The sequence below is a fragment of the Protopterus annectens genome, chromosome 12.part0, assembly GCF_019279795.1.
Source record: "Protopterus annectens isolate FY-2018-M chromosome 12.part0, PAN1.0, whole genome shotgun sequence".
In the NCBI taxonomy this organism is placed as follows: domain Eukaryota; kingdom Metazoa; phylum Chordata; order Ceratodontiformes; family Protopteridae; genus Protopterus; species Protopterus annectens.
Window position 1 is genome coordinate 1,095,113,086 of NC_056746.1, and position 26,556 is coordinate 1,095,139,641.

Sequence of the window (26,556 nt, forward strand, 5' to 3'; positions counted from 1 at the left end):
CGATTACTTGTAGCTGGTTTTGTGAGTTCGTTACTCTGGTGATTTCAGCAGCTAATTTCATGTTTTCATTTTGCGACGTTTAGAATATACAACATTCTGGTTGACATTCTAAGGCTCGATTTTATGGTAATTCATTTTTTTCAAGTGGAAACACACACACCCTAGCAAATGGTACTGACCACTCTCCCTTAACATAGCTGGTGAGGACAGGAGAATTCTCTCTGGGGATGTCGGACATAAGATGGACTGAAAGAATGTAGGCAGCACCTATAAAGAATTGTACTTGAGCAACAATCTTTGTAATTAACCTCTAGTATGAGACTGCTAGTTTCCTAGCACCACAGACCATCAAGACATTAGGAATACATGTGCAAAATTAGAAGTAGATGGACAACTGGGGTGGGCAAGAATAATGCAGTCTGAGTGAATCTTAAATTAAAATTTAATAGAAAGCATTCCTTTACAAACCAGTTACTTTTGTACTACTGCAGTCTACACAGAGCCAAAACTTTTGGGCTGATTTTATTAGAACAGCTAAAGCAACAATGTACTTCGAAATCACATAGTATTCAATCGCCACAAAAGTTCTACTGCAGTGCATCACAATGTTAATAAATCACTTTACATTGAAAACTCTTGATTAAACTTATTTTCAGACAAAAGAAAAACAGATTAAACACAGTACTTACCACGACCACTATAGTTGTAATTGCTGTAGCTACCCTGATAACCTTTTCGGAGACGACGAGGGGTTCTTGCATGTTCCACTATGACACGCTCTCCACAGAGATCTTTACCATTCAGTTCATACACTGCATCATCTGCATCCCGTGAATCTTCAAATTCAACAAACCCATACCTGCAAAAATACAATATATTGCTTAAACTGCACAATAAAATTTCCAGAACCAAATGAATAATGCTGCGAGTGCTTATCATAATGGACTTCTATGCAGAGCTCCAGCAAAGTCAGACTGATTCCTCTAATGGTACAGCATTCTACACACTCAATTAACCCCACCAAAATAAAAAAAATGCACCACTAACAAGCTAGGTTCAAGTCCTGTAATAAAAGAAAAAAGGAAGGAAGGTAGAGGGAATGAAGGATGCTTCCTGCAACTGCAGATCACAGGTCAAATACTATGGATGTTGTGGTACTTGGCCTACCTGGCTGAGTGCTGGGTGTCAGCTATGCAAAGGCACTACAATCCCAAATACAAATCTAATGGGCAACTGTAAAGACAAGTTTCTTAGAGGGCAACCCTAAGTTGGCATCTAACCCAATAGTCATATTCAAGTTACAGGACACCATGCAAAAGATGACAAAGCAGACATTGGCTGAATTATTAGCCATGGAAGCACAATGGAAGGGGACAGTGGATAAGAAACCACTCTGGCATATGTGCTTTAGATTGTTTTGTAAAACTACATTTTTAACAAAAGAAAGTGCTACAAACATTCACTGTGGGACAGCATTAATCTTGTTCTAGACGAGGCTTAAATGTCAAATACTGGTCTGGGATAGAGGTAACTAGCCACAGAAAGATGGTATTCCAAAGCTAGAAACTTAAGTCTGATACCCATGGAGAAGTAAAGAGATGCTACAGTGTTTTGAGTGGTAGTAACCAGAATTAGGTAATCATATTTGACTTCCTGAAGTATACAGAAGGCAGTAACTGGCTCCAGACATTTTACAAATGTACCAAGTGTGGCAGACAGACCAAATGGCAAGTAAACCTATAGGAAACACCTTTGTCAACAGGGATGAGAAGATAGTCGTGCTAAAATCTCAAGGATGCCCAAGAAAAATTTAGGTGGAACAGCAAGGGAGAGAAAATTGTGGTTCCAAGAGAAATGGATTTAAACCATACTCCCCGAAACTGGTCTTTGCCAACAGCAGTTTTTAGCTATGATAACTTCACTACCAAGAGTTTGAGACTGTCTGCATACAGAGATGAAAGGAGTGAGAAAGACTGCCAACCCAAACTGGAGGCTGGTAGGGGAGGAGGGGGATGAAAGCCAAAGGTAATCAAGTTCTCTTATAAAAGGGAAGATCCACCACCCCCTTATTTTAAGTCTGCCACTTTTACTGGATTTTTTGAGAAGGTTTGAAGGGCTTTTGAAAAAGCAGTTTAGGGCTGAAGGTTAATATTGCTGGTATCTAGGGGCAGAAAGCAGACTGACCTCCTGCATTAATTTACCAGCTGAGATTTTTGATAACTTCCCCCAAGTATATTTCCCTAGAGGTACATTTAAAATCTTGGCCTTGACATTCAGGAAAATTCTGAAAGCTGGCCAAAGCATTACTGTGCATCAATTGCCCTCTGGCTGCACCACCCACTAACACTGTATACATGTTCAGTGCTTTCCAAATAGAGATGAAAATGACAAACTGGATTTAACGTCAGAAGCACTACGGTTAGCAACAGATTGCAGTGTATCAGCAAAAATGTAACGCAAGCATTTTGCTGTGCAAGACAGCCAATTGCTCTGAAGGTTAATGTGGAAAAGGTGTACAACTTCTCCCCATAATGTAAAATGCCATGCCAGCTTAAGTCATTGGACATATTAGTTTAAAACCCTTTGCTGCTTCTAAACTACTCTCCATGTCCAGCTATATCAAAGCCAGGTAAGCAACAGGGTTTCTGAAAAGGATATGGACAGTCTTGACACCTTATAAAGTCTGTTTGGTCTTTAATGAGGTTCAGATATAAATATCACGGACTGAAGGATTTGGGGAATTCATGCTCAAGTCATGGTATCGTTTGCAGCCAATGAAATTTTCCTTCTCTCACTTAATGCTCATCTTACAGAGACATTTCTTAACTTGGAGAATCTGATGGGTGCTCAAGCAGTCAAGACGAAGTTATGTACCTATCATAACATTCCATGTTGGTCTTAATCTCGCCTTCTTTCTTGCTGGTTGGGGATCGGAGCCGATCCTCAGCACAGACTCTGCCATCTTCTATAGCTCGAGAGCTGTTTACTGGCTCGAGGCTACCCCTTATCCCAGGATGCCTAGCGCTAGCTACCCAGATCTCATTTGAAATATCTATCCCCAGCCATAGCAATATAAAGAACCCCTCCAAGCAAAAGGTTGCGCATACCTGTCATACTCTAAGTCAGTAGAGGAAACAAACCAGAAAAAGCTCAGCCAGTGAAACCTGAACTCCTCTCGGTCCAATAGGACAGTGGGATGGAGGGGGAGGACGCAAGAAAGAAGGTGAGATGAAGACAACTAACATGGAACGTTATGGTAGGTACATAACTTCTTTATGTTACGTTGTCTAGCTCGCCTTCGTTTCTTGCCGGTTGGGAGCCAACAGTTCAACGAACTCCAGCTCAGAGCTCATTGGAGTCGGAGGAGGAATATCGATAGGAGTGGACGGAGCAGACACCTGTTGGAGGGCTGGACATCTTGGCAAGTGCCTGCGACTTCAGCAACCTACTGACCACTCTCTCCATGTCGTGATCAGAGAGCCTAGAGGACCAAGAGAAATGGGAAGATCTGTGACTGCTCACTCTGCAGCAGGTGAGACCAAGGAGCCAAATGTATGGATTCCAGAGAAGGGGACCTCAGCCTCATATGGCTCCGCGACAGCTCTGAAGACACTGATGGAGCCGACGGGGAGATAATCTCGGAACCGAAGTAGCCGGTATGGTTTGAACCAATAACTGCTCCGAGCTTGGAGCAGACAATTTGGTTGGTTTTGGGGATTTCACAAGCTGAGCCTTGGCCGGTGAATCCTGGGGCTTGAGAAGACCCCTCAGAATGAGCTTATTCTTGCGCTCCTGCAGAACTCTTGGGCTAAATGCATGGCATACAGAACAAGAGTCCTGCAGGTGCACTGCGCCTAAGCAATAGACGCAAGTGTGCCCATCTGTCGAGACATTTTCTATCAGCATGAGTCACACTTCTTGAATCCAGACACCTTGGATTCTTTAGACATACCCAACAAAATACCTGTAAGATACTACACTGATTTTTGGCCAAAGGCCGAACAGCGATAAAATACCACAACACTAACAATAAAAGGCAAAAAACACAGTATACTACAGCTAAAGATTGTGTGTTTTTTTTTTTTTTTTTTTTTTTTAAAAAACTAGGAAGCCTCTAACTTAAACGGCTACCTAAACAATAAGAAAGAAGGAAAGGCTTATACTAAACTCTAATCTACAAGAAGGGACAGGGGTAGGGGGGAGAACTCTCGAATTTAAATGAGTTCTAAGGGAAAGGACTATCAATACACTAAACTAACACAAGTTACAGACTACAATTTAAACAAAATCTCAGAAAAAGCACTAATTGACAAAAAATAGTTGAAGAAACTTATACGAGCCTGAGCCAGTAAGAACGAACACCTCGCAGCTGAAGTGGCAAACGAGATCTGGGTAGCTAGCGCTAGGCATCATGGGATAAGGGGCAGCCTCGAGCCAGCAAACTGCTCTCGTGCTATAGAAGATGGCAGAGTCGGAGCAGAGGATCGGTTCCGATCCCCAACCAGCAAGAAACGAAGGCGAGATAGACAACTTAACATCTTAATTTTCAGAGTTACAGGCTATTGCTCTGAGGAAGACAGTTCTCTTCTATTTTAGCTTGATAGAAAATGAAGTGGAATACCATAAAGCAACAGTCTTTTCAAAGACCATGGTACACCAATCTTCCTGCAAGCCTTCCTGACGATCTCTCTGGACACCAATTGTTGTATGTGCTTGGTTAGGTACATAAAAAGGAAGCACTGTACTCAATGAGTTTCACTACAATCAGATCCATGACCTCCTTGGACCTGGACGCTTAAACATTTGTTTAGAAGTTCAACAGTAGTGAAGAAAGCCATTCTATGTAAACATGTAATGTGCAAAGGTTAGATTACTGCAACTGAATGCATCTCCCAAGCCCCTGACTACTGGGTTGACTCGTGTTGTCAATGACCATTACCAGGGGTGGAGGACTTCTCAGATTAAGCCCCTGACTACTGGGTTGACTCGTGTTGTCAATGACCATTACCAGGGGTGGAGGACTTCTCAGATTATCATCATGCATTTCTTGGCATTTAGTTTTAGTCCATGACCAAGTTATTTTTCAGTGTCAACCCTTTCTGGAAAAGGGTGTCGGTAAGGGATTTTAAGACTTCTCCAAAATTACAATCATCTGCAAATGTGGCTAGCCAGAGGTGCCTAACATTGGCCTTAACTTCAGAGAAATAAATGCCAAAAAAGAGCAATCTCGGGACCAATCCCAGAAGGACATCTTGTGGCAGGCTTCATTGTAGAGCTGGCCTCCCCAATTCCAACATCCTTGATTTTGTCCCTCGTTTATTGAAGCACAATATCAAGGCTCCAATGATAATGCTCATCTCAGATATGCAGAATACGACTCTAATCAACTTGCCAGTATCAGGTGCACAGCATTACACAATGTAAAATTATTAAAAGTTGCCTTCCAATAACGTTTCATTTGAGTTGTACATCATCTCATCACCTGTGGGTTCGGTTCAGATCCGACTCCGCAGTTTCTAAAGCTCAGACTCCAAAACTCGAGCACATCCGTTACTCTACCCTATTTCTTATGGGCATCTCAGACTGAGTTTGCAGATTATAGAATGAAATATGTAAAGGTATTGAGAGACCATAATTATATTCCAAAAAGAAACTAGTGTTCTTCCAGGAAATCTGGTAGGGGAAGGAGGGAGGGGATAAGATGGACAACTAAAATGGAACGTTACCATAAGACTTCTCTATCTGAAGTTGTCAATCTTCATTCTGTCATCACCAGGACAGAGTCCCCAGCTACATAGAGCCCTGGGTGGACTCTAAGGATATTCCTCCTGAGCACCATTAAGCGAAATGATGCTCTACCCCTAGAGACCAAATCTAACTTGTAATAAACAAAGGTATGGGAAGGCACCCAAGTAGCAGCTGTGCATGTCATTCATGGAAGTTCTTGACTGAATGACCAAAGTAGCTACTTCTCTAGCTGAATGTGCTTTTGGTGGTAAAGTTAAGATAACTCCTCCTACAAAGGAAATACAATCCAAAATCCACTTTAGTTAGGGTTACTTGTTTACAGGTTTAATTTTCGCAGATCAAACAGCTGATCAGACTTCCTGATTTCCATGTTCCCATCAAAGTAGAACCTTATTAGTTGCTTGTTAACATCTTAACAGATGTAATGTGCATTCCCCCTTCTTGTTAGAACAATTTGGGGAAAAAGTGGAAGGACTAATGCACTGATTAAGATTGGTTTCCAACAACTTCTGATAAAAAAAAGGATGGGCTGGTCCTGAGAGAAATTCTATCCTTATGAAAAAGCAAGTATGGTGGTCAGGATGAAAGTGCCCGAATTTCCGAAATTCTTCCAGCAAAGGCAATGGCTACTAAGGAGTGGTTTCCAGGATAGCAACTTATGATCACGTCTAAAGGCAGTCTCGAAAGAGGCTTGTGTCAAGGTCTGCAGCATTAAGGTAAGGTCCTTGTAAGGGGGCTTTAAGAGGAGAGCACCTTTTAAAAAGGCTTTGCAAAGTTTGCGAGAAGGATGATCCATTGAAACCACTGAAAATTATAGACTGCTGCCAGTTGAACTCAAGTTGTAGAAGTGGAAGTGCCATCACTGAAAATAGAGGCTAGAAGTGAAGAATTTTGTGGAGTGGTGCTGAAAAGAGATCAAAGTCATGCAAGTAGGCCCAGTGAACGAATCTCTTCCATAATTAGTCTGCAGGTAGATAGGTTCAGTGCTAACTTTACAGCCCCCACCCCCTAAAGGACCCATATCTATACAGGAAGTATGACGAGTCCCTGTAATCACAACTATGCAGGTAAAAGCTGCACTCTCTAAAGCAGAAAACACAGCATCCATGGGACCGGACAACATCCCAGGCTGCGTTTTACACGAACTGGCTCCCCACTTAAGCACCATGTTCAATAGCCTCGCATCAGGCTTTGTGCCCACTGAATGGCGCACAGCAACAGTTATCCCACTCCACAAAAGGGGAGCCACCAATGATCCCGGAAATTATTACCCATTAGCCTGACAAGCCTGGTCTGCAAGGCCATGGAACGTATCATGGAACTCAAACACTGGTAACCTCCAAACTCTGGATCCCACCCAGTTCAGGTTTGTGAAAGGCAGATCATGTCTCCTGAACCTGATCAACATCTTTTAATAGTCACCAAAGCCGTAGATGAGGGTAAGGTGGTTCACACAGCCCATCGTGACCTTGCCAAGGCTTGACACCATCCCCATTCTAGAATTATAGCCAAACTCACTAAACTAGGTATAAATCCCTACGTCACAAGATAGGTTGACAACTAGCTCACGGACAGAACCCACAATGTAAAAGTTGCAGACTCCAAATCTGACCTCAAAGCAGTGACAAGTGGAGTACCACAGGGTTCCATCCTGGGACCTCTCCTGTTTGGTATCTACATCTCTGAAGTACAGGCCAACACAGAAGGCCTCTGGCTAACTAAGTATGCAGATGACTGCAAACTAGGAGCCATAGTCAAGTCCCCAAAATGATGTGGACATCCTACAGAAGGGCCTCACAGACAGATGCCTGGTGTCAAAGCCATGGCCTCAAGCTCAATGCCAAAAAGTGCAGTGGCATCACCTTTGGTAAGGAATCTGTACCCATGAACTACCACATAGGCAGCAATCTACTTAACACTGAATGTGTGATAAGAGACCTTGGGACCCAGGTGGACAGTAGTCTCCTTTGATAGTGACATCGCCACAGTAGTCAGGAAGTCCTTCTACGTCTCATTATAAAAGGATTCTCATCTAGGGAAAAGATCACTGTTCTCTCTAATGGGTCTAATGAGCGAGTAGAGGGGAACAACGTCCCTTTTGGAATGTACCTCACAAGACATCTTGCAGCAGCTGGAAAGGCCACAGAAGTAACTCACAAAGAGGATTACTGGCCTCAAAAAAATGCCCAACACTGACCGCCTCAAAAAACTCCAGCTTTACTCTGTAGCATATCGACTACTCCATCTCTGCCTAACATATGTCAAACCCACAGCTGTTGGACATGCTACATCTAAAGAAATCCCAATCCCTCCGAGCTGGGGACCTAAACCTTGTCACCACAATAAACAGGACATACTAAGGGGATAGATTCCTGTCCCAGAGACTTCCCATACTCTGGAATAGGCTACCCTTCTATGTCAAGCAAAGTTCTTCATTAGAACTCTTCCAAGAAAAATCTTGATGAGTGGATGGGAAATCGGAAATACAGCCCGGGGATCACTTCTGTGTCTCTGCTCGACAATGGCACAGAAAAATAAATTTCTTGGGTGGCGTAAGCCAAGGAACCTTGTTGGCTAGGCTTACGTAGGCCCTTGGGCTGATAGCCTAGTACCTACCTATGAACCATACCTGGCCACTAATGGAAATGGAGAAACCAAGCTGTCAGCTTAAGACTTGTAATACCTGGGTGACTGATGCATGTCAGGGGTGACACGTCATCCAGAGTTGAATCCAGAATCCATAGTGCTTGTGCCAGATGATGCCAAAGGAGGAGAACCAAATCTGCTGAGGCCAAAAGGGGACAATGACTTCACTCTTCAACTTGCTTACTTTCTACAGAAATCTGAGAATTAGCAGGGTCACAGGAAAGGTAAAAGGAGACCAGGGCCACCCCAATTGTGAAGTGGGTCCCTCGCTGAAGTTCCCTCTGGGCAGATGAGGGCAAAGTAGCTGCTGCAGCTGTTCAGAGAAGAGGCAAAACTGTCACAGCAAGGCTAGTCTCAAATCAGAAAATCTTTTCCAACACTTCTGGATTGAGGGACCACTTGTGTGAGGTACAGGGATGCACCTGTTCAATTTGTCTGCTACCACACTGGACTTCCCAGAAATATGCACTGTGATCAGAAAGCAGATGGATGAGATCACCCACTGCCAAAAGGGCTTCTCAGCACAAGGGTAAGATCTAGTTCCCCCGTTTGTTGATGTACCAGACCACTAACATGTCAAGCTGAACTGCAACTGTGCTCGCAGCACCAACACAGCTCTCATCTCTAGAACATTTATGTGCAGGTTGGTGCCCAAGTGCCTTGGACCATCTTTCCTTGGCAATGCCCCCCCCCCCAAACTGTAAAGTGTGTGTGGTGACTGTGGCCTTGGGCTGAGGGGAAATGAACAGGCATCCTCGTCTAACTTGGCTTGAATGAATCCAAAGATCATCCCTTCTGCACATGTTGGTGATTAATACTGGCACTTATACTGAAGGATTGCTCGCTGTACCGCAAGTAACCACTGCAATATTCTCATGTGAAACCTGGCTAAGGGAGCAAGAGTTATGGCTGCTACACTGGTCCTAATGCTTGAAGCATTAAACATGCATGAACTGTTTCTTTGTTGCAGAGCCTAGACTCGAGTATGGCTAGTTTCCAAATCAAGATGGGAGGGAGCGGGGTAATGAAAGTTGGTGTTTAACACTCCTATACACATTAAATTTTGTGTGTGGGTTCCATCGAGAATTTGTCGAAGTTGTGATGCCTAGATAGTCTCAACTGTAGAATTTTGTTTTGCTGCTAGTAGTTGCCTTGTAATAGCGGAAAAGATCCAGGCCCAGTACAAAAAACACCAGGAATCCTTGCAGTCAAATAAGCTGCTACTACTGCCATGCATTTGGTACTTTCCTAAAAACAGAACAGACTGAACAGTGGCCAAGAATTTGATTTTTCAAACAGATTTGTTCAGTTCATCCAAAATTGTTATCCAGTCTCCTGTCTTTTGTCACTAAAGAATCTGGAGTAAAATCGGATCTTATTTGGTCTGGTGGACTTCTGGATGCCTTTTTTCCCCCCAGCAGCTTTTTGAATTTGCACCTGCTGACTGGATGCAACAAATGGAGAATCTCTGAAGAGGTAGGATAAAGGCAAAAGGGAATTGTACAGCCTCTGGAAGTGATTCTCTGCACCCAAGTATCAGAGGCGATTTGCCAGGCTTTTAGGTGCAGGGATAAGTGACCCCCGAGGTGGACAATCAAGCCTCCATTCAAGATGGCTGGAAGGGTTTCCCAAAAAAGGAATCTCTGGAACCCTGACCAGGCATAGTCTGGAATGACCCTCAAGACTTCCTGAACCAAAATTTGCCCGTTCCTTGCTGATTCCTAGAAAAGGGCCACCAAGTAGAAAAATTTACTCCTATGGCAAAAAGGGTTTTCCCTTCCTTCTCACATCTGCTTTAAGTGTCTCCCAACGGTTGGGCCAAAAAAAGGAAGGGGACGAGCAGTGAAAAGGTGCACCGACAACAGACTTTAAGGGCTCCATAACCCCACCCACCGCAAAAAAAAAACCCACACTAATTCAAGCATGCCTCCTTATGGAAATTCCTGAACCTGCTGCTCGTTGCTCCTTCAGCAACATAAGATATGGTCCTCATGAACGAACTGGAAATGGATGTCAGGGTAGCTAAGTGAGAGGTGACTGAATCCTGTACCTCTTCAGAAACAGCTCCTGGATAGCAGATCGCCGCAATCTTGTAAAATGTACCAGGCAGTTCAAAGACAGTGGGGGCAAAGGTCAATGATGGATAGAGTCGGGAAGTGAGTTTGCACTTCATCCGAGACACACTGCTGGGGGTGGATAGAAAAACTTCGACTAGTTCCTTCTTATTGGCTGTTGCTACCACCATGGCATCTACAGAACTCCTTAGTCAAAAAGGCTCGCCTACTGGTGCAGTAATGATTTTATCTGGTCTCTTAGGGATTGGCTTGGTAGCATCAGGGGCCTTCCACACCCATCAAAAGATCAATTCGATGAGCTAGTCAGTGGGTGGAGAGACCCAGGAAATAGACAGGTACTGAAAGCCTGCAGGTACACAGATTCATTAGTCGAAGGGCTAAGTACTTCCAAAATGTCACCAAATGAGACATCGCCAGGAGGTAATCTGGGGGACCCTTCGCCTCTATCAAAATCAGTGTCTTCTGTGAGACTCTTCTGGAGAGTTCAGGTGCTTCCTCTTGCACAACTTTTCAAGGGACCTCCTTGGGGGAACATCTGGGGAGGTTTCAGAAGGGGTACCCTGGGGTTGCAGTACCCGCTGTCCCTGTGAAGGAGTTGACTATCCAGACTTAGTGGCCAGAGATGTTTTCCAAGGAAGGAACCGACTGAAGTAGCCAATGGCCTCAAAGTCTGACCAACCAGAAGAGAGAGTGCTACAGGGCAAAAAGGAAGCCCTCTGCTCCTAAGCCCCATCAAAACCAAAGTTGGACCCAAGCATGTCTGGCTGGCTTGCCAAGACTGCTCTGAAAACCCATGAGCAGACTCTCCGAACCAACCGCCAGGCTGCAGCCCCAAGAGGACTCCCTGTTCCAACATAACCGCAGAATGCTCACGGAAGCTGTCTGTTCTGACCAGAAAGAAATGTTCAGAATAGACATGATCGGGTCCAAGAAGCTTGAAATTGAAGACTCCTGTGAGGACAGTTAGCAAGGGAAGTGGAAGGTGTCTGTGCCTGACCCAAAGGGGTAGGAGCTGGAGTGCCTGACATGACTTGGGCCCAAAGAATTATCACCAACCTCTCCACGTTCATTTGAGTGAAACTCCTGGAAAAACAGATGGATACCACCGAGGGGTACTTTGGGACGTCAGTTCTGATATCCCTTTCTTTTTAAAGCTTGGCAAACAGGAAGAAAATTTCTTCACCTCCGTGGCTTTAGAAGGGGAGGAGGATGTCTGTCCTTATGTTTAATCTTGCCCCAGATATTGCCCTCCCTCAAAGGAGGGAAGTAGACCTCTGAAAGAAAACTCCACTTTCTCACACAGTTCAACTCAATAGTTAGTTTTTTCTCCCTACAATATTGTTCAAGCACTGTGTATGTAACAGGAAACATGCCTGTAGTTCTTAAAACTTATTTCCCTGCACTGGAGTCAAAGGAAGGGAAAGCCGACCTATTTTTTATTTATTTTTTTTTTTAACTCAAACTTCTCTCCTACTTTGCAGAGAAATTCACCTCCACCTGTATGACATACAGACAGTTAAAATCTGTAGTTTACCCTGTCAGGTACCGCTGTCAAATCTTACATGGGTAATTAATCCTGCTAATGTCAGGAACACAGCAGCTGATATAAAAGACAAAGCCGTGGAATTGTTTCCACTGTTTTTATTGCAGAGGGGAGGAGAACTTAACACTTCCCTTTCACAGCAAACCAAAGCAATTAGGTCAGGGATTTTAAAGGCAGTTGTCAACTGACAAACTTACATAAGCAGCAGCACAGTATTGAAATTCTAAGCTTTACATGTTATTTATAATTTAGCAAAGATTTCTATTACATTGAGAAAAATTTAGTAAATATTTTTCTTGTAAAGTATAAATGCATTTACCATTTTCAAGCCACCCCCCCCCCTCCACAGGCCAAAAAGTGCAGTTGTGTACACTCACCATAAATGTAGATGTTAGACTGTATTCACTATTGCAGTCATCACAATTGGGTTATTTGCCTGCAGGTAGCCCTCAGCTGGCCTGAATACCAGAGTCGGATGCTGTAGCTTCTTCCTTGACATCAGGTCACCAGGGGTATAAAACATGCAGCAGACGCCATTATATCAGTTTTTCTTGCCCCAGATGTCAGATGCCCCCACAACAGGGAGCAATTATATTGTATGGTACACACTCAGCAAAAAGCAGATATAAGATATGCCAAACAATAAGGAAAGGTAGAGCCAAAAGTTGTCTGGGGGCTGGAGGAGGAGTAACCAGGACTGCAACAGTGAATACACTCACATCTACATTTATGGTAAATGTACACAACTGTACTATGTTCTTCGTGTTTCACTGTTGCAGTCATCACATCTGGGTTGATTCAAAAAGCTAAGGAAGGGAGAAGGAAGTTAGAGCATTAGGGCCAGTTACTAATCCCTGCAAGACTGCAGTGGCAAATCCAGCTCTGGATTTAGAAAAAAAAGATAGGCAAGTGGTAATAATTGGTGAAGGTATGTACAGAGCTCCAGGTAGCAGCTTCTAGATGCAGCCCTAGTGGAATGTGATCTTATCCCCTGCGGGGTAGGTTTTCCATGGTGCTTGTAGCAGAAATGGATGCAATGGGCTACTCATTTGGAAATGGTTTTGAAATAGCCTTCCCCTCTGCCCCTGCAGCAAAGCTAACTAGCAGCTGTTCAGATTTTCTGATAGGCTTAGTCCTGTCCAAATACGCCCACAGAGTGCGGCAGTCTGCGCACGCCCACAGAGTGCAGCACACTCGTTCCCCTTTGTTTTATGGAAAAAAAAGTAGGCAAATGAATGGACTGACTTAGGGCCACAGAAGACACCACCTTGGGCATAAAGGAAGGATTAAGTCCTGACGGGAACCCTGTCTACGTGAAAGATAATGAAGGGTTCCACTGCCATGAGGGCCTGTAATTCAGACACTCTTCTTAACTGAAGCAATGGCTAGAAGGGAGGCTGTTTTCCAAGAAAGGAATTTCAACCCTGCTGTAGCAGCTGGTTCAAAAGGGGGGGGGGGTGAGCTTTTCCAATACAAAGTTAAGGTCCCAGGCTGGAGTGGGAGCTCTCCTGGGGGGTCTTAAATTTTTGGCCCCTCTAAGGAATTGCTTTAACAAGGGGTGAGAGGAGGGGTGGCTTAGTATGTGCTGAAATGGCAGAGGCATGAATTTTAACTGACAAGGATAGACCCTTGTGGAGCATTTCTGTTATGTACTGTAGAATATGTGGTAAGCTGGGCACCACTGTGCCCATCCCCTGAGCTAAGCTCCAGGAACAGTATCTTTTCCACTTTTCAGCACAGGAATTTCTAGTACTAGGCCTCCTTGCCTCCAAAATGACATCCAGTACCCGCTTACTGAAGAATGCTAGGGGAGAGCTCAAGGAATTAGCCAGGCTGCAAGGTTCAGGGTTTGAAACGAAGGATGCAGAATCTGGCCTGCCTGTTGGGACAGCAGGGAAGGGGTCTGAGGCAGGTGCCATGGTTGTAGCAGTGTCATACTGCACAATAAGGGGTATCCACTTTCCAAGCTTGGCTGTGGGGAGTTTGTGAGCAGAATTTGTGCAATTAGTAGTTTTGAGGGGAGGCAAACAGATCTACCTCTGGAGTCCCCCATTTGTTCAAGAGGTTGAATATTTTGGGTTCTAGTTTCCATCCGTGTGGGTCCATGAGATTTCTGCTTAGGTCGTTTGCCAGTGAATTTAAATTTGCCTGGCAGGAATTCAGCTTGCAGGTGTACTTGGTAGCCCAAGGCTGTGTTCCACAGAGCCACGGCTAGTCTGCAGAGGGGGTACAAGTGGATTTTCCCCCTGCTTGTTTATGTACCACAACTGTGGTGTTGTCCGGCTTTACCAACAGTTGTCCTAGAAGAATACGGTCTTTGAAGGCTATCCGAGCATTCTGTACAGCTAACTTTTCTTTTTGACTGATATGCAGATGAATCAGTCTCAGGTTACATCCGTCCTGAATGCACTGCCCTGCCATGTGAGCCCCACCATGCATAGTCTGATGCGTCTGTTAGGGTTTGGGCAGCAGGGGGTAGAGTGAAAGGGAGTCCCTTGTGGTAGCAGGTCTCTGCCCACCAAAGGAACTGTCTTCATACAAGGAATTATAGAAATCATTGTTTCCAGGTCCTGTGAAAGTTGACACCATAGGCTTTTTAGATACCATTGGAGTTTCCTCACACACAGTCTAGCAGCATATGGAATTAGTAAATGCAAGAGGCCATGAACCCCACGGCTTGCAGTATTTTCCTTGTAGATAGCTGGGGTTTTGTAGCCAATGGTTTGATGCAGATTGTCAAATAAAAGTGAGGAATGTCATCTGGGAAGTTGTGTTCAAGCTTGCTCCCAGGAATACAATCTGTTAGCAGGGTACTAGGTGAGATTTCGTTTTGTTGGTGTACCCCAGAGAGGTCAGAAGTTTCTTTACGAATGCCAGGTGTTGTAACAGCAAGTCCTGGCTTTCTGCCTGAATAAAACAATCGCCCAAGTATGGGTAAATCTAAATATTTTTCTGGCTGCAAAATGTAATGGTTGGAGCTAGACACTTAGTGAATACCCTGGGCGCAGTAGATAAGCCAAAGGGAAGTGCAGATAACTGACTGCCCTGAAGTGTAGGCATTTCCTACAAGATCCCCTTATTGGGACGTGGAGATAAGCTTCCTTTAAGGCTGGGGTTGCCAGCCAGGCATACTTTGCTAGCATGGGAAGATGCTGTTGCAGAGTTAGCATTTTGAATTTTGGAACTACCAGAAAGGTGTTGAGAATAGAGAGAGGTCCAGGTCAGGACGCCAGGAGTAATCTTTTCTGGGTACCAGAAACAGTCTTGAACAAAAACCTTGTCCCCTTTGCTCTGCGGGGACAGGTCGAAAAGCCCTGACATTGAGAAGAGAGAGAACCTGCTGTTGGGCCTCTGTCCATTGATTTGGGGGTAGGTATAGCCAACCATCTGGGGTTGGTAGCATGTCGAAGTGGAATCTGTATCCTTGGGAAACTATGCTCAAAACCCATTTGCCCTGGGTAATGAGTTCCCAGTTTTTACATGCAGGGCGAGCTTTCCTCCTAAGGGGACCAGGTAGTTGAGCAGGGCTTGGAAGGGTTAAGGTCAAGTCATTGTGCCATTTTACCGTAGGGGGGGGTGGCTTAATACTCCCTGTTTTGGAAGTAGGAGCCCCCCACTGTTTAGGTCTGTGCGTCGCCTGACTGTAGCCTAGGTGGTCTGCTGTTCCTGGGTTTGGACTGAAAAGGCCTGGAAGGGACTGGAAAGGACCAGTTCTTTGAAAGCCAATGCCTACTGAATCTGGGAGGCTGCACTTGTAGGAACAGTTTGCATAGATTTAGCTTTTTCCTCCATCCTTTTGAGGACTTCTCCTTTGTTGCCAAAAAGGCGGCCTTGGTTTAAGGGAGCATCCAGTAATTTAGCTTTTACATGATCTGGCAAGTTTTGTTCCTCAAGCCAAGCATGCCTTCTAATTACAGACCCAGTGACAGCAGCCCTGCAAGATGCTTCTAAAGCATCAAAACCACATTGCAAAGTATGTTTACAAACTTGTTTTGCAGAATGCATTAAATCCTGTAATTCTGTGTGTTCAGCACAGTCAGGAATCAAGATTTTCTGCTTAAATAACCCCATAACATGCTGCTAATACTTTAACATATGAAACTGGCAATGTAAAGCCCCAATGGCCAAAATAGCAGAAGTGTATGCCTTTTTACCCCATCTGTCTAATGTTCTCGAATCTATCAGAAGGGGTAGGATTTTTGGCAGCAGTACCCTTAATGCCTTTTGGTCCTTGGGAAATTGTCTCTGGATTCACAGGATTCTTGAAGAGGAACTTGAGTCAGGTGCTCTGTAGTACCAGTCAGGTTTTCTGGGAGCTGGAGGTAGTGTCTGGGGTAAGGCTAGATTCCAAGAAAAGCATCATCTACAATGTCCAGAACAGGAGGGATAGCTAAAGGCCTGTACTGAGGCAGTAGTAAGAATTACCCAAGTCTCTTTTTGGATTCAGTAATCCTGGCTTTCCCAGCGGAAATGCTACCCAAGTGTGCAACATTTCACCAAAAGAAAAAAACCCCGAGGGGAAGCACAGGGAATGGAATCCTCTGCATCAGAATCCTCATAAGTAGATAAGGGCAAATCCTGGTAATCAGAAGGAGCAGAAATACCAGAGTCCTGATCAGAAGAATCAAAGAAAATCAGTTCTAGGTCTCTTAGGAGGGGGAAGGCTGGCTTCCCCTAATTAAGGTAATAAGGTCTTCAGCCATTATAAGCATTTGTTTTTTAGGCATATGGGCCTGAGTCTGCGGTTTGGTCATCCGTTTTCTAGGCATAGTGTGAGTTTTTGGCCTGGATGAAAAAGATGGCGTCTGTTTAATATGAATGTCTAAGCCTGACTACACCCTCAAAAGCCGGTGCCTGCACAGCAGCTCCAGACCCATCCAAGGTAGAGACATCCGCAGTTTCCATAGTTAAAGCAGCATCTCGCAGCATACCTGACTCCAAATGGGTCTCAGAGGCCTGTGAATCAGAAGTAGCGGGTATCAGGGGCTGCAAAAGCACCAGAGTACCGGCAGACTGGCGACTAGCTCAACTGAAGCACTGTCAGCAGTTTTGGACCTATGCTGTCTTTATCCTTATGTTTTTTCGGAATAATCGGTAGTTGGATGGCTTGACAAAGCCATTTTGGAGTGCACAGAATGAGTATGAAAGTAATTGGCTGTAAAAAATAGCCCGATGAATAGTTTGGGCGTTGAACTTGGCACAAAACCGACTAGGGACATTGTGGTCTGGGCCTAAACAGATGGAATAAGAATGAAAATCTCTGAGGTATTTGTTTTCCACAGGTAAGACAATTGTTAACTTTTACTGACATCGGTTAAAGGAAGAAAAAGGATCCCAAACGGGGTACTTAGGTTTTTTTGAAGAACTTAGGGTCTGAAACTCGAAAATGAAAATTTCAGAAGTCGGCCGACCGGCACTTGCGAACTGCTTCGGGCACCACATGGCAAGAAAGACTGATGTAATGGCGTCTGCTGCATGTTTTATACCCCTGACAACCTGATGTCAAGGAAGAAGTGACAGCATCTGACGCAGAAATCCTTAAGACTTTGGTATTCAGGCCTGCTGAGGGCTACCTGCAAACAAGTAACCCAAATGTGATGACTGCAACAGTGAAACACTAAGAACATCTGCAGAGTCAGGTGGCAACCCTATCAACTAGGTGCACTGATAATGTTCATAAGAAAAGGTCTTTTATGCTTGTGAAATCCTTCCAAAGGGGGATGCATATCTGGTACATGCAGATCCATTGTGATATCCCCAATGACGGAGTCCGTCCTTACATTGTCAAGACAGCAACCATAACGTAACAGTTGAATTTAACATACATTTGCTACATGCCCTTGCATTAAGAACACTAAGAAAAAGGAAAATCAGAAATACTTAACTGTTTTAAATGACACACGCTTTTGTACACATGTACTTTACACAAACTGTATGTGCAATATGGGCACAAAATGATTTATAATTATTATATTATAAATATAATTTTTTGAACCTGGTCTGACTTCATCAGCCATCCTTGGGAAACTACAATTGCCGCACCCCCCAGGAAACACTAAGGGAAAAAAATAGAAAGGAAGAGAAATTTAGACTTTCATTTCTGTAGAAATTAACAATGGTAACCAAAGACTTACCGAATGGTAAGAAGTGTAAGGGATAGCAAAATGGCAGAGAGTTACCTCATGGTAATCAAGAAGAGAGAAACTAGAGAGAATATAAAGTGAAAAACTACCTAAAAACAATTCAAAAGATGCGACAGAGGTAGGCAAAAGCTTTTAAATGGATAGGAAGACTGTTCTAAACATCACATTTAACCGTTGGACTCTACAGCAATATGAAGAAACCACATCTGAAGATGAGAGGCAAACGAGATCAGAGGTAAACTACCCCATGCATTACGGGTAAGGGATGCGCTAGAGAGGTTTTGGAGTTCACGAGCTACAGAAATGTCAGAGTCTGTTCCAAAGGATCAGAACAGAACCCACAGGTGATGGCAGGATGAAGACAGAACTTCAGATCTGAAGTTAGTGGGACCGAAGTCTAACAAAGAAGTCTGAGAGAACTCAAAGTAAATTAGCACCTGGTTAACTAAAGCATCAACAAAGCGGAGGTATGTGGAATGGAGGAAAAGTCTAAGGTGTCTTGTTAATTCCAATGAGTCTTCAATGCTCATGAAACAAAATCAGTGAAGGATGCTAGTAAGAAAAAGCTTGATGAAGGATTTAACATCCACTTCCAACACTTAACAGCCTGGACACTTACTATGGGAACAGCTATTCATAGAAGAGTACTTGGTTAATGGCCCTGGAGCCAACACAAGTCTAGTCCAAGAACATACCCAGTCATTCTGTTGCCAGACTTGAGTTACTTGTACCCCTATCAAGCAAGGCTGTTGAAATGATCCCTGGGGTGAATTTCCTGTTACCCATCCACTCAAGATTTTTCTTGGAGTGGCCGGTGAGGTGCTCTGCTTGACATGAATGGAGAGTTGAGTATGGGCAGTCTCTGGGTTAGGAACCTTTCCATCCAGCAAGTTGTGTTTATTGTGATGAGGTTGAGATCCTTGGATTGTGTGGTGCGGAGGGATCAAGTCTTTTTCAGATGAAGCATGTTTAGTAACACAGGGTCTGACATGGCTTTGTATGCCAAGCAGACACCGCCTCCAAGTAGGCGATATGAGACTTGAGTACAACTGTAGTTTTGAGTTTGTGTACAGTATGTGTTTTGAGTCTTGGGGTACTCTGAGGAATTTGTGGCCTCTCCAGTTGTTGCAGGTGTCTAGTGAAGTACACGCCAAATGAGGCATTGTACTGAGGGATGAGTAGAGAGGATTATGACCTTTTACTTCCTGGATGAGAAACCTTTGTAAATGAGGTGTGCTACATAGAAGGGCTTTCTAACTACAGTGGCCACATGGTTGAAGGAGAGGTTGCTATCCACTTGTGTCCCTAGATCTCTCATCATACCTTGGGAGTTGAGAAGGCTACCGATGTGGTAGTTCCTGGGCACAGAGTTTTCCCAAAAGGTATGAGTTTGTAATTTTTGGCACTGAGCTTAAGACCATGGTTCTGGCACCAGTCACAGGTGTCAGTGAGGCCATTTTGTAGGATGTCGACGTCAGCTTGAGTCTCAATAATGGCTCCCAGTTTTCAGTCATCTGTGAACTTGGTCAACCAGAGTCCTTTGGTGTTTGATATATACTTCTTTGAAGTCCAGGCTAACAGGAGAGGACCCAGGACATACCCTTGTGGGACACCACTTGTGACAGCCCAGTAGTCCGATTTGGAGTCCACTACTTTCACCGCGTGGGTTCTGTCCATGAGCCAGCTGGCAACTGAACTTATGATGTAGGGGTTGACGCCTAGGTTGGTCCGTCTGTCAATGATCCCTGAGTGGGGGATAGAGTCAAAGGCCTTGGCCAGCCTTGCCTCCATGGACAACTCTTTGTGACATTCGAAAAATCAGATTGAGCAGACACGACCTGCTTTTCACAAACCCAAACTGTGAGGGATCCAGGATTTGAAGGTTTCCAATATCCTTATTTATGAGGTCCATAAGGACGCACTCCATGGCATTACAGATCAGGCTCATCAGGCTGATGGGGCAGTAGTTTCCTGGGTCAGTAGTCACTCCCACTTTGTGGAGAGGAATGACTGTAGCAGTGCATCATTTGGTGGGGATAAAGCCTGAAGTGAGACTGTGGCTGAACAGGGCACTCAGGTGAGGTGCCAGCTCCCATTGTAATTCGTGTAGCACACAGACAGGTATATTTTCAGGTCCCATGGAAGCTGTACTTTTGGCTTTCGATAGTGCAGCTTTTACCTGAGCAGCCATATTTGGGATTTGCCACTCCTTGGGTATTGGGATGGGCCCTTTTGGGGGCGAGGGGGTGGTAAAGTTTGCACTAAACCTGTCTGCCAAGACATTGGCAATATCTGTTGGTTTGGTATAAATGGTGCCATTGTGCAGTAGCAGAGCACTCCTGCGTATTGTTATGCAGGTTCTTGAAGTAACTAAAGAATGCTTTGTGGTTATCTTTAGCATCTGTTGCCATTTTAAATTTTCATAACTAGCTTTGGAGGCTTTAATGAAGGATCTCAAGTTTTTTTGCCGAGACTTGCAAGGGAAGTTTTCCAGTCTTGGGACTTGGCCCTTTTCGGCAACAGTTTTTTTTTTCTTCTGTTGTAGAGTTTTGTTAATGGCAGGGGACCACCACATTGGCTTCCTGTTTTGGAGGATATGACCCTAATTCCGTTAGGTATGGCCTGATCCATGCAATTGTGTAAATGCTCATACAGTGCCCTGGTGTAGGATTCTGCGGTCATACATCCTTTTCCCTGCTTGTGTGGGTGACCAAGTTTGACACTTCTGTCTTTAAAACACAAAATTGGCTTTGGAAAAGCTTTTCACTGTGGTTTCCTTCATGGGGGTGCAGGTGGGATTAGTATAGACTGTGATTAACTTATGGTCAGATCTGACCAGGGAGGAGCATCACTGGTATAGAGCAGCAATCCCCCAGGTTTGTGATGACCAAATCAAAAATGTTTCTGCCTCTGCTGGTGGTGAGAGCGAGTTGGTCCACGGCACTGGAGTTGATGAATTCTAGAAATAGGTGGGCAAGCGAGTGGGAGCAGGACTAATGCAGGACTAATTTTTCCCAGCTCATGGAGGGGTAAATTAATGTCTCCCAGTACAAGGGTATTAAGCTGAACCTTAATGTTTTCCAGAGTGTTCAGAAATGTGGAGTGGGAGTCTTGGGACATTGTAGGGGATCTATAGCAGGCTACAACCTGGACTGCAATTTTATCCAGTGTTAGCGGTACCTGTAGTACCTCTGATGCATTATGTTGGGCAACCAGTCTGGAGGTGTGCATGTCCTATATGAAAATTGATACGCCACCTTATTTGGGGCTTTGGTCCAGATTTGGGGGTCGAAAGGTGGGATTATGCTGTGTAGCTTGGTAGTGCTGGGGGTGCTCTCTGGAGCCTTGAACCAGGTCCGTTACTGCACAAATGTTGATGTTCTCCAGTTTTAGGAGTGACTCAAGCAAATGCATTTTGAGATTTAGGCTTCTAGCGTTGAGTAAGATTACCCTCAGGTTGCACTTGTTTGCAGTTATGGTGGTAATTTTCTCTTCAGGGCATTGCCTAAAAAAAGGCACTACAGGGGTGGCAAGAGCCTTTGCCAATATCCAGAATCCCAGGGGTGACAGATGGAGGCCATCTCTAGCAAAGCATAGAGGTCTGTCGATCATGTCACCCCAGGCAGAGAGATACTGGATCCCCTTTGAATGACACCAGAAACTTAAATCAACTGAAGTCAATTTTCTGCTTGTACTGTGGTGTCATTCTAGGCAACAGTAGTATGCTACTTGGGGCTAGGGTGGTACCTGCCTGGGCTACAAGATCCAAAGTCTCCAGGTCTCTTCATGTAGTCCAGGGAGGTACGTCTTAGGTTGTTCACACCGACATGGACAATAACAGAGTCATACTTGTACTTGAAGAGACCCAAGTGCATGCATTATGTGGCGGATCCTGGCACCAGACAGGCAGCTGACCGTAACCTTATTTAGCCTAGTGAGTGGGACGTCTTTGTGTGCCTTGCTATAGTCACCAATGATTAGTACATTGGGTAGACTGTTTTGCCATAGGGGCTTCGGTTGAGTGGCACACTTTATATGGGCTGTGTCATAGGAGCTCTGGGTGAGATGGTTGCTTGCATTTTTGCTTTGGAGGTCTTCGCTGTTTGGGGAGATTTTTATTGAGAACCTCCGCAAAGGTGTGTGTTTTGTGCTACTAAGAGGTGTGGTGGTGTGTGATCTGGTAAGATGCGTATTCCACGAAGTGTGGAATGTGTGTTTACCTTCTCCTCTTGACTGGCCAGCCCAGTCTTGGTTCAAGACAGTGACTTCCAGTTGGGTAGGAGGAGCGGGTTTGTCTGTATACATAAGGCAGTTGCTACACTGCCGCAGGATGCCCAGGTTCCCCAGGTTAATAGGAGAAAGTGTAGGGAACTGATCTTTAGACATGCCTTGATAGGTGCTTAGTATTTAAAGTACTGGAGCTGTTATGCAAGTACTGTAGTGGTTATGCTTCTTTACAAGTATTAAAGCAGTTTTTGTAAGCATTACTAGCAGTTTGTGCGACTACAATGACAGCTACAAGAGGTTCTGAGCAAGTGCTGAGTTTAGACATCTGATTTGAGTGCTCAGAGATGAAAGCTAGCAAGATCTAAGGGAAAATTTGAAGAGCAGACTTTAAAGCACCGGTAATTGTTTACCCTAGCTTTGCGGAGCTGTGCACCACGAATACCTGCGCAAATACGGGTTTTTAAGTCAGAAAGTTGAAAGGGATAGTAACAGCCCAAAATGGCCAACAAAACACAATTCTTGAGCTGGAAACCACTCCTCTTAGCAATAGATAGCGTGCTCAGAGCTTACCACTCCCACTGATAAGAAGAAAGACTTCTTCTACCTCTGCAAGATTTGGAGAACTAAGACCACCAAATATAGTCCTGAAAATCAGAAAATCTGAGATCCAGACCATTCTGGTCTGAGAAAAGGCAGGAAACTAGCAAGTAGATAAGACTAACAAAAACAGAAATGCAGTCTAAAAATACAATTAAGACTCTCTAAAAGGCTAGCACACTGTGTGAAGCCTGTTATCAGTAAATGCAGTTGAAAAAACGATTTTTAAAAGTGCAGTACACAAAATAAGCAGACAGCAGTTAAATTAAACAAAGCTTATAAAACAGCTATAAAGAAGTGTAGCAAAGCAAAATCAAGGTCAAAGCAAAAACAGGAAAAAAGTCTCTTCTTTCTAGTGCTGCAGTACTCCCAAACAGGATCCACTGAGGTAAAAGCCAAAACCTGTGCAAACACGGGTTTTTAAGTCATTGGTCTGGCATATTTGCAGACTAGGACGACATTAATGGCCAAAAGCTTTTAAGTAGAGCAGCACAAAGCAAACAATGCTGCATGCTAAACTATTTTAAGTGATTTGTTTTGAAGTGTTCTGCTTTTTTTTTGCAAAATTTACAAACAGCAGTATCACTTACTGCAGTAGTAAGTGTTGCTTGATTTCTTTGATGGATTTTCTTCCTAGTTGAAACCAAAGAGAGCTGGCATTCTGAAAAAAAAGGTGATGTAATCACCATAATGTTCCATTGGTGTTGCCCATTTCCATTTTCCTTCAAACCTGTGGGGTGGCAACCAAAAAGCTCTGGAGCTCTTCCCTTACCCATAATGCACCCTTCTAGGTTACCTCAGATCTTGTTTGCTGCTAGATACATGAATATAGATGTGTGCTTATGTACAGGAGGCATGATCTGCCTTTCACAAACCCGAACAACTAAGTACATCAAGAAAAGTTAAACTTGTTCTGGAGCTCGCTACAACAAAGTGTTTATCATCACTTGTTCTTGCAGATCAGGGGATGGAGGATGGGTTGTCGGAGAAGAAATGAAAATGGACAGCAAAGATGGAACATTATGGGGAGTACAGAGTCCCCAGCTATCTTACACCCTGGGTAGACTCATGAAGTATGTTCCTCAGAACCACCGCACCAAAAACAGATCCTCCCCTGAAGAGTAGCCCAAGTAGCAGCTTGCACATGCATAATCCTATGGACGCTCTAGACTGAAATACAGACAAAAAGCACCATGGCTCTGGTTGAATGGGCTTGCAAAGGTTTAGAGAATCAGACCCAGTTTCTTGTAAATGTAAGAAACAATTTGATCTATCTAGATAATGCCAGGTGAGACAGGAGGTCCGGAATTAAATTTAGAATCCACGGTAGTGTCAGTAAATGAGGCCAAAGGAAGGGAAACCAAATTTGTCAAGGCCAGTAGACTACTGACAGATCGGTCTGAAATGCAACAGTCCTTAAGGTGAGAGCATTCGGGAAAGCCTGCAACACTAGTGGCACTGCTTTTAACTTTAGGACATTGATATGCTACAGTTAGCCTCTGTGGGAGACTATGCGCCTTGGACTGTGTTACCCATAAAATGCCCCACCCTAGCTGGGAAGCAACCGTGGTCATTGTGGCCATTGGCTGTGGGGTAATGAACAGATGGGTCTTGTAAAACTTGGTCGGATTGAATCCAACATAATAGGTGTCTCTCGCAAATGTTGGCAATTCTTATCTGGGTTGACACTGTTTGGTGGAGAACTGCTCACTGGCTGCAAGAAGCCAATTCTGATGTGAAACCTCACAAGCAGAAAAAGAAGTTATATACTTACTATAACGTTCCATGGGAGTGGTTTATCTCGCATTTACTCTCACTGATGAGTTCAGAGCCAATCCTCGGCTCCGACACGGCCGATAGCAAAGCTCAAGGTTTGCCAGTAGCTCGAAACCAAGCCCCTTATCCCACAATGCACTGCCGGAATTACCTCAGATCTAGTTTGCCGCGGCAAGAGATCTCTGTGATCCAGCTAGCTCGGACCATAGCAAGTTTTTGATAAAAATCTTTTTTCTCTCCGATATTTTCATATATACAGTTTGAGTGCTAGTGTTAAAATTTTAATAGAATCAGTAGTTTGATAGTTGGTGACCTGTTGGCTTAGTTTTGTGTGGGCCTTTTAGCCCTATTTACAGTTGATCACCATTTTCTTTTAGTCTGTTTTTTTTCCCTCAGTGGGCCCGTTTAGCCCAGTTTTTGTAAATTATAGTTTAACTCTGTCATAGATAGTGCCCGGTTTGGGCTTGGTTGCTTTCCTTAGTGTGGGTCTTTACAAAGAAAGGAAGGACTTCACTATTAGTTTCAGTACTGTTTTTTGTATTGTACTATTTAGTATGTCGGATGACAAGGAAAAGTCCCATCCTAAATCTGGATTCAAGAAATGCCAAGATCGGCTCTGAATCCATCAGTGAGAATAAACTGCGAGATTTAACAACGTCACATCAATTACTCCTGCAGCCATAAACCCTAAAGCCTGAAGAACCAGAAATGCAGAAACCTTTGTACTGCTGACAGTTTTTTCAGTCTTACAGGTGAAGGACAGCTATTATTGTTTTGCTTGTGTAGATTTGCCCCACATGAATTCTAAACATTGAGCGAGTTCTAGAAATGATTTCTTGTAATTTACAGTTAATCCCAGATTGGAACAAGTTTAGATTACACTGTCTCTTGCTTTTAGTAGCAGATACCTGGTCAGGGTGGACATGAGCCAGTCGTCCAAACACGGAAACACCCAGAATCTTTGCAGTCTGAAATGACCTGTTAACCACTACCCATGCATGTGGTGAAATCAAAAGGCAGTGCTCTGAACTAGCAAGGACTGGCTTCTCAGCCAGCTCTAGTATCTTCTAGATAGGTCTGTCAACCTATGTGGTAGTACACATCCTGAAGGTCTATACAGCACACCCAGTCATCCTTTTCCAAGAATGGACTCAAACATGACCATCTGAAACAAGCTTGCTGCAAACTGATTTGCTGAGATCCAAAAAACTGTCTCTCCGGTCCCCTAGCTTTTCTGGTACTAAATGAACCTCGAGTAAGTTCTGGTTTCTCTTGTCTGGTGGGACCTCTCCGATAACTTTTCTAGCAGCCTTTGAATGTGAATGACTGCTTGATCCTTCTGACTGGGTGGAACATCTGGGATTTTTCTTGTTTTGGAGTGGAGGAAGGGGGGGGGGGGAATGGGGGTATAAAGATTTCTCTGGAAATTATCCTCTGCACCCATGTACTGGATGTTATTTCTAGACAGACTCTAGCGCAGGAACAGTCGACCCCCAATTGCCTCCAGAGCAGGACAATCTGGCCTCCTTTCAGTAGCGCTGGAACGGTCTACCAAAGAAAACATCTGTGGACCTCCTCTACCGCAAAAGCTGTGCCTTCCGTTACAGCCCCCCCCCGCCTCTAGACAGACTACTACCACTTGTGTTCTGAAAAAACCCTTGAGATATCTTGATCTATATCCTCCCACCACTACTGATTCTCGGATTCTCTGAGGAGTGGAAAAATGTACACCCACAGCAGATAGGATCTTCCCATCCTTCCTTCTCACACTTAGACAAAGTATCTTTTACTTTAAAACCGA

The 26,556-nt window shown here is 44.2% G+C and overlaps 1 protein-coding gene across 2 annotated transcripts in view; it reads right to left on the reverse strand.

Moving 5' to 3' along the window:
- The window catches only part of SRSF6 (serine and arginine rich splicing factor 6), an 826,370-nt gene that overhangs the window by 734,613 nt on the left and 65,201 nt on the right, over positions 1-26,556 (reverse strand). For both annotated transcript variants that reach the window (XM_044090109.1, XM_044090110.1), the window contains exon 2: positions 690-859. In XM_044090109.1, the coding sequence (XP_043946044.1) occupies positions 690-859 (170 nt within the window). The remainder of the gene's footprint in view (positions 1-689; positions 860-26,556) is intronic.